Source organism: Acanthaster planci, linkage group LG08 (genome assembly GCF_054643075.1).
Source record: "Acanthaster planci isolate LZ-2023a linkage group LG08, COTS_SCS, whole genome shotgun sequence".
In the NCBI taxonomy this organism is placed as follows: Eukaryota; Metazoa; Echinodermata; class Asteroidea; order Valvatida; family Acanthasteridae; genus Acanthaster; species Acanthaster planci.
In genome coordinates this window covers 21896371-21910470 of record NC_141784.1, presented here as the reverse complement: position 1 = coordinate 21910470, position 14100 = coordinate 21896371, and the positions used below count along the sequence as shown (strand labels likewise).

Here is a 14100-nt window from a genome sequence, read left to right as displayed (position 1 = left end):
AAGATGATGTTTTGTGCATGATTTCATTTTCTCATTTCTAAGAACCTTAGAAGGACATATACCTTTGGGTTTTGTGTCATAAGCATATCTACTCGGCAAAAAGTACGTTCAATAACTGAAACGTTTATGCTCGACAAGGCTTACAGAACTATATAGATTCAATATTCCAAAATAAAAACCAAAGTTCAGCAAAGTGGAAATATTATTTAAGGCATGGGTTCGCATGGGGAAACTTTCTCTAATGACATGGAGATTAGATTCACGAGAAGAAAAACGAACATGTATTGTTAGCTTAACTCTAAACCATGCTGAACCAAACCAGGATCCAACATAGTGTTTTTGTTCTTGTATGTAGGGCTCTGCATGCTACAAATGTTATAACTGTTGGATGTCATTGGTTCAGCTGGGCAATAGCACAATGAGGGGCTCAGCATGCCACACACATTATAACTGTTGGATGTCATTGGTTCAGCTGGGCAATAGCACAATGAGGGGCTCAGCATGCCACACACATTATAACTGTTGGATGTCATTGGTTCAGCTGGGCAATAGCACAATGAGGGGCTCAGCATGCCACACACATTATAACTGTTGGATGTCATTGGTTCAGCTGGGCAATAGCACAATGTAGTGCTCTGCATGCCACACATGATGTAACTGTTGGGTGTTAATGGGTTCAGCTGGGCAACAGCAGAATGAGGGTGAGGGTCAAGGTCTTAACACACAAATTATAGGATGCGCCATCCACTCCAAATGACCCTTCTGATGCAATCTACCTCCAGCATAACACGGCAGACATGATGAACAGCCTTAGTTATTGCTTCCGGTGTCCCTGAGATTGTTACAGCTCTTTCTGTTGAACTTGGTAGCATCTCACTGGCAACTTGTATTGACGCCCCCGTGGACTGTAAAAGACAAGATTTGAGAAATAAAAAATTCAATTTGCACCATCATTGATAAATGCATGTCTCTAACTCTCAACTACTGGTTTGGTTTTTAAGGTGTAAATCACTTGCACTACTTTCTCATGATTCTTCCAAACTATGCATGACTTCAAGTAATAAACCTCCCAAGGTTAAACTAATATCTGCCTCTGCCTACTAACTTCTTCAAACTTTCACCTCTTGTTCAGGGAAGTTTTAAAAGCCCAATTATTCAAATCTGATAGCTTGAATTTACTGACATAAAATATCTTCCTTGGTCTCAGTAGAATAAATGTCTTCCTTGAGGATGTGGCTTAACTTTGCTCAATAAATTACTGATAACAAGATTCGCACTGTGTCTGGAATTGAGGGCTTTTATCAAAGCAACTACTAAAAAATGATTCAACTTCACCTTCACCTTGTCTGAAGACATACAGTATCTGTACCATATCCAATTTTTCACATCTCAAACTTAGTTCCCATATTTACATGTACTGTGTTTTTCAACACCATGTCATCCAGATGTCTGCTTTTGTCATTTATTTATACGTCCCATTTAAGCCATCTGTTCCATAATTTGCCAAAATATGCTTCTTATTCTTTCTCTTTTGATACTGAATGACAGCATTCCTGTCTAGTGTTGAAATTTACTTTCTGTCAACTCTTTACAGTAAAAGTTCAAAAAATAATCTGTGATGTGGTGGATCCCTACTTTGACTAAATGTTTTGTTTCATCCCTGAAGTGTTTGACTCTAACTCTGCAACGTTCATGTATAAATTTCGTTTCAAAAATAAATAACAAAACTGAAAATGAAACACTTTCAATCTGAGTTCTCTCAGTGGTACACCAAATGGTAACCATTTATCATTTGATCGCAATTTGAGTGTAATTTCCAGTCAAGTGTTGAGGTCTCTCTACTGAGCTTTATCTCAAGGGGTTGTTTGCCTAATGCCAGCTGCTGCCACCTCCCCCCTTATGCTATTAACCAATGACAAGTCCCTGTACAAAACTCAATTAGTGTACTGAACAGTTCCACCAGCTGTTGGATCAATAGAATACGGTACTTCAGACCAAGAGAGAAAAAATCAACTACAGAAATATTCTGAGGTGGAATGTTGTCATCTTTCCTTGCACAGCTTTGGTTTCAATACCTGGAAAGTAAACAGAAAGCTATTCTCTCTTTTTGGATTCCCTGGGATTTCAGAAACTGTACCACTCTGAATGTTTCCCTTCTGTAAGAATTACATTCACTTTCAAATGTAAACCCCCTCTGGTGTTACACAATACAGTAATTGGAGGATACATGTAGCTACCAGTACCGGTATATGTACATGTACATTAAACTTGAGGTACATTATATTTTAGTTAGATGAGCATCAATTAAACTATCAAAACACATCCTGTTAAAATCAAGAAAATCAATTCATCAGAAAGTCATCAGTGAAATTTCAAAATACACCATTTCATACGGAATCATATGAAAAATGAGGGATAGATTGTGTATGAAAATTGGATACCTACTATACCATAGGTACATTTACTAGAACATGTAAATGAAGTTAAACCATTCATTCATTACAGGATGATTACGAAGACAATGAAGAAATCTTCCGTTTCAGAGGTGGGAGGAAAACTCAGATAAATGTTTTATGTGGAAAAGCCACAGACTCAGGTGGGGACTGAAAACCCAATCCACATGGTGACCAAGCCGGATTTGAACTCAGGCCCTCACAGGTGGAAGGCGAGGAAAGAAACACTATGCCAACTGATCCAAAAGACACTTGTCCCTCTGTTTCCTTCTATGATCATACCTCTCTAATATCTTTGATTTTGGAGCCGGCTTTCCCAATGAGTGATCCACATTGGCTAGCAGGTACAATTAACCGAAGTGTCACTGGTGGTTTAGGTGCTCCTCCTGGACTGTTGTTATTTGGATTGCTCGACAAATCCTGCCATGAAATAAAATCCAGGTTACGCTCTTGCTCTAATATTAGAAATATGCAAATTAATGAGGCCAATCAGCTGTCTTCTTAGTGAACTCTATTAAATCCTCTTTCCAAAGCAGCTTGGCCAACAAAGTAAGCCCCAGAAGATCTGATTAAGTAGTCTAAGTAGGTCCCTGGCTAGGTACATGTGCATGTAATTTGGGTCCTGAAATTTAAATGCACTATTTAAAGAGAAGGCTATACCTTCAACACATACACGTACATCTAAGTTGATTATTTGATCTTCATTGTCTACATATGTATATGGTTTGAATCACTGATGGCACTAATGGGAACCATCTTTCAGACTTACCAACCTCTCGGATCATTTTATTTATAAAATTCACAAGTCATACTTTTCATTAACCACTTGTCTGGATTGGATCTAGTCCGAGTAACTCGGACCAGATTGGGGCAACACTTCTTCACGCATAAAAACAATCACATGAGAAATCCATTATCAAGGCTAAAGAGTGAAATGGCCCTATTCCTATCTGATTTGACCACATTTTCAAAATTTGAAATCCACATTGCATGTCTAGGCTTTTTGAATTTTGTTGCCTGCCGGCTGGTCAGCCATAGAATGTCTTGTTCGTTTCTGCAGATTTTTAACTTGAGGATCGGTCTTGACAAAGATTGCATCCCAATCGGACCTTATTTCAAGCTGCAAGTTTACGGTGGCCATGAAATGTGTACTACATGAAATATTGGATATTTAGGCACAAGCAGCTTTAAAGAGTCCCACTAATACCTACATCCATAGTGATATTTTGTGTGCAGCCAATCACAACATAATGATTGGATGGTTGCCGGATGCTGTTTACGCACGACCTCTGTACAACCATGTTGTACGCACGTATACAAATGCGTAGTGTAAAATTTACATGTACATTCACAGCTATTTTCTAGCATAATGTACACTTGCAACTGTTGAAATACATTACAATTTGTTTTCTCAATCGTGTCAAAATGGCCCAAACCCATATTTTACAGGGGGAAAAAAATATGATCGTATTTCTAAGATGTTTCCATAGGAAATGGGGCTAAATCGTACTAGTTAGCAGTACTAGTTTTATGTAAGTTCCCAAATTCAAATCTCAGAAGCTAGTCGATAAACATACTTCATAAATTCATGAACAAAGCAAAAACTCATCAAACTCAGCAACTTGTAACAGAAGGTCAGACTAATTTTGAAAGAACCAGGCCAACCACATCCACAAATTAAAAATTAGCCACATAATGACAAGCAAATAGCACCCCCAAGCTCTACGGTGTTTTGTTAGTATCTTAGGTATGCCTTACCAACTCAAACTTATTTGTGATGAGGGAGAATGCCATATTTATTGATTCAGGAGAGCCAGTGATGGTAACAATTCTCTCTTGACATGAACTGTCTGAGATGTTGATTCTCGCTTTACTCTGTAAGTGGATAAAATAAAATCAAAAATCAGCAAACATGTACCAAACTTCCACATAAAGTAAAAATGGAAATAAACATGTGTTCCTTGCATAGCCACTCAGTGAAGGAAAATTAATATTGCCAGTCAGTAATAAAAGGCAAATATACTAAGAAATAAAAATATATCAGGAAAATCTCAATATCTATGACCACAAATACTTTCTAAACAATCAACTCAACTAGTCTCATCAATAATCCCTTTAACCATTGTTCCGTCCACTGTAGCACATGAATGCACACACATTTGCTTACTCTAGCTATTTATACACTCCATTACACAGCACTTGGAAATCATTCCTTCGAGAGTTGTTTATGTAATAAATACCACCATAGTCTCTTCACTAATGTGCAAGGATCATGTACATCTTGATAAAAATAGTGTGTGCAATACCTTACCAGTACTTTCAATATATCTGACAATAGTTGATGTGGATTTTCATGAATTTAATCTTTTAATTTCTAAATTCATCACAAGCTTTAAACTATTGCCAAGCAAAGCTGAAATTCTGTCTCAGTCAAATTATCCTGACAGCAAAATCACAACTTTTGATTTCTTTCAAGCTTTACTTACCTCTGCTCTGAATTTTTTGACAGTCTCACCATTCTGAAATACAACAAAAACAACAAACTAACAAATGGGCTTTAAAAAACAAATGCAGTGAATTGTATATAATGAAATTGTGCATGCAAGTTCTCGAATGTGTAATTCAATAAGAATACATGGCAAACATCTTGTTATATGTACATGTAACTTCAGACAACTACAATTATCTCATTTGTGTACATGTAATGTTTATAAACAGATCAACATATACTCTGTACATGTACAAAGCTTATTCCATTGACTACATGTCCACAGTAATACAGAATCTTCCTCGAAATTAATTCTATGGGCACTAGGAAACAGGTGAGTGTTGCTTTCAGATATTTTTGAGGATGTCTTTTTATATTCTTCTTGGGATATCTGAGTGGATAGGAGTCATATCCAAATTAAATACTGTCTCCTCTCAGAAGAACAAATTGTAATCTAAACACCTAATTCCACATCTCATCTGGCATCCTTGATTTCCTGAAGACAGAATGCCTCCATAACGAGGCACTTGATGGTGCCTGTTTTCTATATTGCTCTATGCCACACAAAATTGGAAAAAAATGACATGATTGGGTGTCTACGTAAATCTCTAGAGTAGCACTCTATCCTAGTACTGAATATCCAGCCACCACAGCTGTCAATTATAACATGGATCAAATATCTTTTGTACTTCAGCCAGTAAATACTGTATAATAGTGTCCTTTTGATGCTAAGCGACTGAGAGCAGGTAGATACAGGAGAGTTCTCACTGAGTATTTTATAGGCAACCTTTGAAACAAGTTGATCAACAGTGTCATCAGTTGCCTTGGTCTAATTATGTAAAATACCATTCAATGGAATTGATGATTGATGAGGCCAGTCGATGTAAATGTTTAGCTGTACATGAAGGTACACAGTTCAGTAGACATGAGAAACCCTTCCATATTTGTACATGTATGTACAATGTATTATACAGGTACCTAACACGACTTCCTATTGTGTACAATCAAGGTGCATTTCAAGAGTGTACATGTATCTCATCAACGGTGATTATTCAGGACTTTCCCAGTCATTTCTTGCCCTTCACTGTATATCTTCACTCACTAGAATGCATCACTTTTGAAAAGTGACTTCATGTGCAACTCACATGTACACGTAATAAGCACTGATGTACATGTACATACATGTACATCAAAGCAGGGTGATACCAACACAGTTACATATAGTCTCCAGTATATCGCTAGTTTGTTTCCTCGAAGCAACGATGCACATGTACTCATACATGTACCTGTATAACTGCATACATGTACATGTACATGTACATACATGTACAATGTACCAGTCCATGTTCATGAATACATGTGCAGTACTTGAAGCACATCCCTTCACATGTCCATAATCTCCCCCTCAAATTATCAGCCAGGGCTGCAGCTGCAGGCTCAGCATTATACAGTTTTCTGTTCTACAGATAATCAGAAACATTGTCTTTATAGGAAAAAGACTACACACATTCTGGCAAGGCATGCAACATCTTGAGTCAATCCATCTCCAGCCTGCCAATGTGCATTAATGTTTGATGCTGACTGCCATGTGTCCATTACAGTAATCCTTCTTTTAAATAAGTAATCTTTTTAATTAGTGCACAACACTGCTTCTTCCATCTAGCAGAGAATGCCAGATCATAATAAGCTGAAGTTCATGGTCACATCATTTGATAAAGAAATGTGAGGAACCCCAACTGCAAAGTACAAACACGTACCGCTATCCATGCCTGTACATGTACACACAAACGTATATGTATGTGGAATACAAAATTTCTGAAATTGATGGTTAAACCTAACAAATTACCAGTACATGTAGGTCAGAACACTTAACCCTAACCTTCCTCAATCCTCCAAAATCTTTCAAGTGGTTTTGGAGGATTGAGCAAGGGTTAATCTACAATTCTTCATATACCTGTATTGTATGAGTAAGCTCATAAGGGGTCTCATGACCAAAAAACATAACCTGATAAAACACAGTACACATCCATTTACATGTAATAGTCAACTACAATGTGTAATGTACATGTATAGCACCAAAGTACCAGTCAGTGAATTGCATTCCAATTTGACAACTAAGTCTGTGAAAGTACCTTACCTTGGGGTACAAGCACCCTAGTTCCCTGCCCTAAAGGGTGCCCAGTGGATAGAAGCATGCCTGGCGAAGTACCTTACCTTTGGGTACAAGCACCCTAGTTCCCTGCCCTAAAGGGTGCCCAGTGGATAGAAGCATGCCTGGCGAAGTACCTTACCTTGGGGTACAAGCACCCTAGTTCCCTGCCCTAATGGGTGCCCAGTTGATAGAAGCATGCCTGGGAAAGTATCTTACCTTGAGGTACAAGCACTCTAGTTCCCTGCCCTAATGGGTGCCCAGTTGATAGAACAATGCCTGTGAAAGTACCTTACCTTGGGGTACAAGCACTCTAGTTCCCTGCCCTAGTGGGTGCCCAGTGGATGGAAGCATGCCTGGGAAAGTACCTTACCTTGGGGTACAAGCACTCTAGTTCCCTGCCCAAGTGGGTGCCCAGTGGATGGAAGCATGCCTGGGAAAGTACCTTACCTTGGGGTACAAGCACTCTAGTTCCCTGCCCTAGTGGGTGCCCAGTGGATGAAGCATGCCTGGGAAATTACCTTACCTACGTGTAGGGGTACAAGCACCTTAGTCCCCTGCACACACGGTACCTAAGTAGAAGTATTTGCCTAAGCCAAAAAGCAGCATCCCATACCTGCCAGCAAAGATACTTTATTTTGTGTGGGAAAGCACCTTGCTCAGTAAAGGAACCATACACACACAAGCACTCTGGTCCTTTGATAAGATTTTAACCCTTCAAGAAAGTCACAGTAAGTCTGCGACAGCCATGAGACTTAGTAAACAATAGGCATCTGTCATTTCATGGTACATGTGCAGATACACAAAAAGGTAAAACATCTTTCTAAGGTAAATCAGTCACTTTTGTTTTCAATTTAAAATGTATTTTTGACACCAGTTTCATCATCTCACTACATCCACTTGATATTTTTTCTCTAAAGGGCAACACTTTATGTTATGGTCAGGGACAATGATCTGAATGGCAATGAGACATGAGTCCCACGGCGAGATGGATCTAACACAAACACTCACAACACGATTAAAAAAAAAATACACCTACCTCTACTCACGAAACTGATTGAAATCTGAAACCCCATCCCTGTATCACCTATGGTGAGCCGCAACGACCAATCAACCCCATTGCAGACCCCCCAAAACAGGTGCATCTCTGATAACACTGCTACTAGAGTACCCCCACCCCTCTGGATGAAAATGGATCATCTCCTACTGAGAAGACCGAGAGCAATCTCAAGATGCACTCCTTCGGGGGGGGGGGAAGCTGGACGGTTATAAATTGACCAGCTTGCGGACTGAAGGGGAGTTTGTTTTCAACGCAAATATCCTCCTCTGTGGCCACAGAATCAAGTCTGATGCAATTGGGCATTGCAAATTGGAGCTTACCTAGAACAGTTTCCAGACTGGGCAGAGATTTGTTACATTCCGAGCTGAGAGCTGTATAAATGCACTTGAATATTGCATCTAAATCAAACTGTTCAAAAATTGCAGAAGTAGGCCTTCAACTACAAGTCCCAATCACCAGTAGCCGTACTGTATAAATTTGCTCCACCAGACACTATCACTTCAAACTATCATTAATTTCAAGTGATTTCTGCTTCATACTGCCATTGAATGCATTTATCACCATATTATGACTATTCCCTGTGACAAACAAGCAATGTTCACATGTACATACATGTACATGTATTACCCTTGAGATTTCTCTAACCTCAATTAAAAAAAATAAGACAATTAGTATAACTCACATGTATTTATTAAATATAGATTTTGGAATTTTGTTTAATGGATAGAAATCAGTACAATGCTTAACCCTATAACCCCCTGGGTTTATGTAAAATCCTATTGAAATTGGAGGATTTGGGACTATTACAGTTAATGAACGGCGTCTAATATTATATTAAAAAATGCATATTTACGACTTTCAGATATTTTAAAAGCATACACTGTGCACATAAAAAATACTTTGATTTTTGGAAGACAATGGGAACACACTACAGTTTAACAGCTTTATACATGTGTACATTTGTTAACACATTAATAATTTTTCCTGAATCTAAATTGCCATTTTCTCCATCCAATGTCTGCTTGTTCTACTGCTTGTTCCACATGACCAATAATTCAGTTTTAGAAACTTGTTAAGGCCAACACATCAAAAGTTTCTACATGAACTGAAAATGTAGACAGGAGTGTAAATGAGATTTCTGTGTTAGTATTTAATATTGGTACACGTATACTTGTCACCCCCATGGAAAGATCATCATTTTGAAACTTAAAGTACACTGTACCCATGAAAAATACTTTCCATCTTCAGAACGGAAAAAGACAAGGCCCAAGCATGATGGAAATGGAGATAGGGATGACATCACACTTCAAGAGATAACGCAACGTACTCACCTTCCCAATGATACTGCCAACTTCCTGTAGTATTTGAAAAGGAAAAGAAAAAAGAGGAAGAAAAAGGATGAGATTAATTTCCTGCAAGTTCGGAGTGAGATGTTTGCATGAACCACCAGCAGACAGGAGACAGTACCTAGGGGCAACAATAAACACTGTGCATATACATGTACCTTAGGATGGGGTGTAATTTTGTACCAGAACATCTGTTGGGACAATTTCTTCCAGATGTCAGTCTGTTACGAAGAATGTGTTATTATACTGGGTGACTATCCCGCGTTGACAACTGAGGAAGATTCAAGCAGGTTTTTTGCATACGTGTACCTTAGGGGTGAGGATAAATCTTGAATACAAATTCTACATATTCGGGTTATGTTGTGCACGTTATTAGTTACTTGTATCTCACATACATGGGTAGAACACATAATAATGTAGGGTGTCTGTGTTCCACATACATTGTATCATAAGGCCACAGGCTGAGGTGTATGTGGGATGCACACTCCTAGCATTAGTCTGTGTTCCACATACATTGTATCATAAGGCCACAGGCTGAGGTGTATGTGGGATGCACACTCCTAGCATTAGTCTGTGTTCCACAAATGAAAGTTGGCTAACAAATTTATTGTTCATCAATTTGTAAATCACAAATTGATGAACAAAGTTCACACCAAGTAAAGATGGAATGCATGTCGAACACGCCATCCTAAACACAGGAGACACGAAAATCGAGCTGGGAAACACAAGGAATGCGTATCGAAATGCATTTGACAATCCACATTGCATGCACACATGACAATCTCAAATTCGCTGTGGATTAAACAGCTCTGATTATTTTGTGTATGCACTTTAGTGGACACACAATTCATCAACAATATTGCGCAATAAAGATTACACATGTATGCGGGTACACAGGTATATATACATGTATGTACAGCATGGTTTACTGTCATTAATCGACCAATGAGGATCAATGATTCAGGTTTGCTTGAAGTTTAAAAACAGTATGTGAAGTCAGAAAACAATGTAACAAAATGCAGAGGCCTACTGGTGCATGTATGTGCACATGTCTGTGTGTCTACACGTGTTATCATTTGTGTTACTGCACCCTACCATACATGTACATGTATATCCTTACAATGTCTTCAGCATTACGCAAATGCCAGATTAATAAATGTACAAGGGGCAGTGTAACATTATCATGTACATGTATCCACATGTGTCATGTGCATGGATACTTCCATTTGTCCAAACCATCACGTCTGAATTCCAGACAGTCCACAATGCAATGTTGCATAAAGCTACAAATTGTGAAAGCTTGTTCCTTGCAAGGTACATGTGCTCCTTCAGAAGTCAAGAGGTTGTCTGTCATCTTTGCAAGACATCCTGAGATGATTTCTGGCAGCAGTTGTGAGCTGGAAATGGGGATATCCACAAAACACTGAAGAAAATGTTTGGTTTGTATCTATTTTTTCAGATAAGAAAGTTGAAACTGCTGCTAACTGCTTTGTTCTGGGAAGACCTCGGTACCAGAAAGCATTCCATAGTATACATGTACAGTGAACATGTAAATATGAGTTTGATGTGCCGGGAAAAAAAGCATTTTTTCTTTCAAATGATTGTAACAGTGGTTAACAAGTGTAAATATCCGGTATATGACATAAAAAGAACACTGAGCATGTACTGCATACATGTAAAATGTCTGACTACTGTAACTCCCTCGGTGGATATGCTTTCCTTCCTAGTATTAATAAGCAGTTTAGAAACCCGGGAAGTTTTTTAGTTTATCTATAACAATAATAGAAACCTACATGCAGCCATGATGCATGATTTTTCTCACCAAATTCAAGTACATATGTACATGTACATGTATGTCCAATAAATAGGTCAACACATTCTCCAAATAGGACAGCTTATCCTCAATATGCAATAAAAATGACTGGCTCCCTGTCTCTCTAAAGATGTCCAAACAAAGACCTTACCCCTCAAGCACACCTTTACTTAAAAACAACCTTGCTCAGAATATGACATCTTGGAGTACCGATTTCCCAAGTGTATTTCACTGAGAGCTATCACAGCTGTTGGTCAACGTGATGAAAAGGGCAACCACACTGGAATGAATATGTGTCTGGGTCTGCAGCCGAAAGTTCTTACAAAATCTGCTGTACGGAGTTGTGAACAATAAACAAAAAGATGCCGTTTCACCACTGGCACAAAGACAAATACTATGTGCAATAGCAATTTCATACAGTACAGAATGTTTCTTGCAAATATTTCAAACACATTTACTGCCAAAATGTCTTTTTTGGTGGGGTATCCTGGTGAATCAGTTGATGTTCTCCTTGTTCTCATCAAATGTTACACATGTATGTCCAAGTTTTGTTTCAGTAAGTGTAAGCTGTAGAAAAAAAACTTTCCTGGTTTGGGGAATTATTATCACAAGCAATAATAAGCATGAATGGTGTCAAATTACAGAGCCAGTGCACTGTAACATTCACACACCGAATTCCTCACAACTGCACACATTACTGGTTCCTGTTCATGTACATGTACATGTATATACAGAACCAAAGATCCTTGCTAAAAATGAACAGTAGAAATGTTTGCTCCGACCTGTAGATACAGTATACATGTATATGTACATGTACACACATACTGATACATGTACATGTTAAAATTGCAGCTGTCACTGAAAGTAACTGCCAACCCACCAGACTTAGATCTGATCAAGTTGACCTCAATGACCTGCATACCCTCTCTAGGCAGAGGCACAATTTGACTGGTAAAGTGTAAGGATAACCCACTGTGCGTGTCTGTGCAAACACCCTTCATATCTTGGTGGTGTGATCTTATGATAATACCCAGCACACAGGGAGGTACCTGATATGATTAGCGTAAGGCCATCTTGACCTAGATACCAGCGAGGTACAAGCTAGAACTCAAGAAAACAGGAATCTGTACTTTTTCTTTTACACTGGGCATCAAGAAAACAAATCTTACAGTCCTGAATTTAAAAGGTCTGAAATTTTTCTTCTCCTCAACGATTAAAAGGTTTACCAAAAACTGAATGACTATTTTACATTTCACGTAATTGGTGAAAAAAATACACTTTGAAAAATGTACATGTAAGCCCCTGCAGTGTTGGATCATTGTGGATTCAAAGAGTGCTTGGGACACCTCTGAGGGAAGAAAGGTTCAGAACGGTTCTTTCCCCTCCCCTTCTAAAGAGTTCAGAGTTCAGCATGCACAGGGACATCAGAATGAAAGTGGTAACAATGTTCTGTGTCGATTTAAGTACATGTATTATACATTGTGCCTGTGTATGCAGCATTTCATGTAGGCCTACAGTCATACATCTGTTATTAATCTCAAATCTAGTTCAGCACCATCTGTGCAAATGGACATTTACATCTGTCTACATTTATGCAGTGTAAGTGTGCGGGTATACAGACGTGTATACCATATAATGTACATGTACAACTGTACTTACATGTATGTGCATGGCATGCCTTTAGTGAATGTTAAAAGCATGTGAGACATACATGTATTCAGTGTCACACACACTACACAAAGCCAACAACTCAAATAGGAGTAAGGCTGTGCTGAATATCCTAATATCTGCATATTTGATTGATTATCAAATATTCGAATATTATTTTTCAAATTTATGAAAAAGGGAAAAAAAATTTTGTTTGAAACGCAAAAACTGCCCTGTGGAGGGTTGTTCCAGGCAGATTCAAATAAAAAGCGACAGAAATCTTACAATGTACATGCACGTGCATTCTTTGCTTTGAGGGGTGGGTTGGACAATAATTTCAACAAGTTTTCTGTCTAGGCAGAAGTCTGTATCTCCTTCATCGGTAAGACAACTTTGAAACTAGACAGACTACAAAGAGGGAGCATGATCTACATTTACAGCACGCCAGAGGTCATCAGGTCAAATTCTACTAGAATGAATTTCTTTGCCTTTGGATAGTCAAATTTCCATGGAGATTTACTTCAAGAAAGGGTCCAGACTATGCAACGTTCATGACACTTAAGCAGTGAGACATTCAAATTTCTTTATTGTACGTAATACTTTGTGCAACATAGATAACCTGTTTTGATAAATGCAATGACCAGTTCTTAATATGGGATATCATTTCTTTTATTCATACTTTGTTGAATCATGGTATGGAATGGCAAGAAAGACCTGCATGTCAAGACAACCGATAAGGAAAGCAAATACCTTCTTTTACTTTCTGGGGAAAAATAACTTTCTCTTGCAAAATATGTTGCCAACAACATTTATAATTTACCTTTCCTTGCATGATGAGCCTGATCGTGAGGGTGACACTAGGTGTGTCACTATTCCCCACCATGCCAGATGTGTCTTCAGGGGTGGTCATGGTGTACAGGGGAGGTGGAGGGTGATGAGGTATAGCAGGGGTGGGTAGGATGGTCAGGGGGTATGAGGGAAATGGGACAAAGGTCGTCAGGTTGGCAGCGTCTTGGTACCCGGTAGTAGCAATCTTGCCTCCTTTCCTGGACTAACCTGCAAAGAGTGAAGGAGAAAGAGAACTCATGTCACCAATTCCACGTCAGTCCCAATCACTTGATCTTTCAAAGTCCAGTTAGTCAGG

General features: G+C 38.7%; 1 protein-coding gene across 7 annotated transcripts in view; it reads right to left on the bottom strand.

Moving 5' to 3' along the window:
• The window catches only part of LOC110976831 (poly(rC)-binding protein 3-like), a 73736-nt gene that overhangs the window by 16659 nt on the left and 42977 nt on the right, over positions 1 to 14100 (bottom strand). For all 7 annotated transcript variants that reach the window (XM_022230504.2, XM_022230443.2, XM_022230487.2 and 4 more), the window contains 6 exons: positions 13777 to 14012; positions 9482 to 9505; positions 4940 to 4972; positions 4212 to 4328; positions 2736 to 2873; positions 777 to 905 (listed from right to left, as the gene is read on the bottom strand). In XM_022230504.2, coding sequence (XP_022086196.1) covers positions 777 to 905; positions 2736 to 2873; positions 4212 to 4328; positions 4940 to 4972; positions 9482 to 9505; positions 13777 to 13866 — 531 coding nt within the window. In that variant the 5' untranslated portion in view covers positions 13867 to 14012. The remainder of the gene's footprint in view (positions 1 to 776; positions 906 to 2735; positions 2874 to 4211; positions 4329 to 4939; positions 4973 to 9481; positions 9506 to 13776; positions 14013 to 14100) is intronic.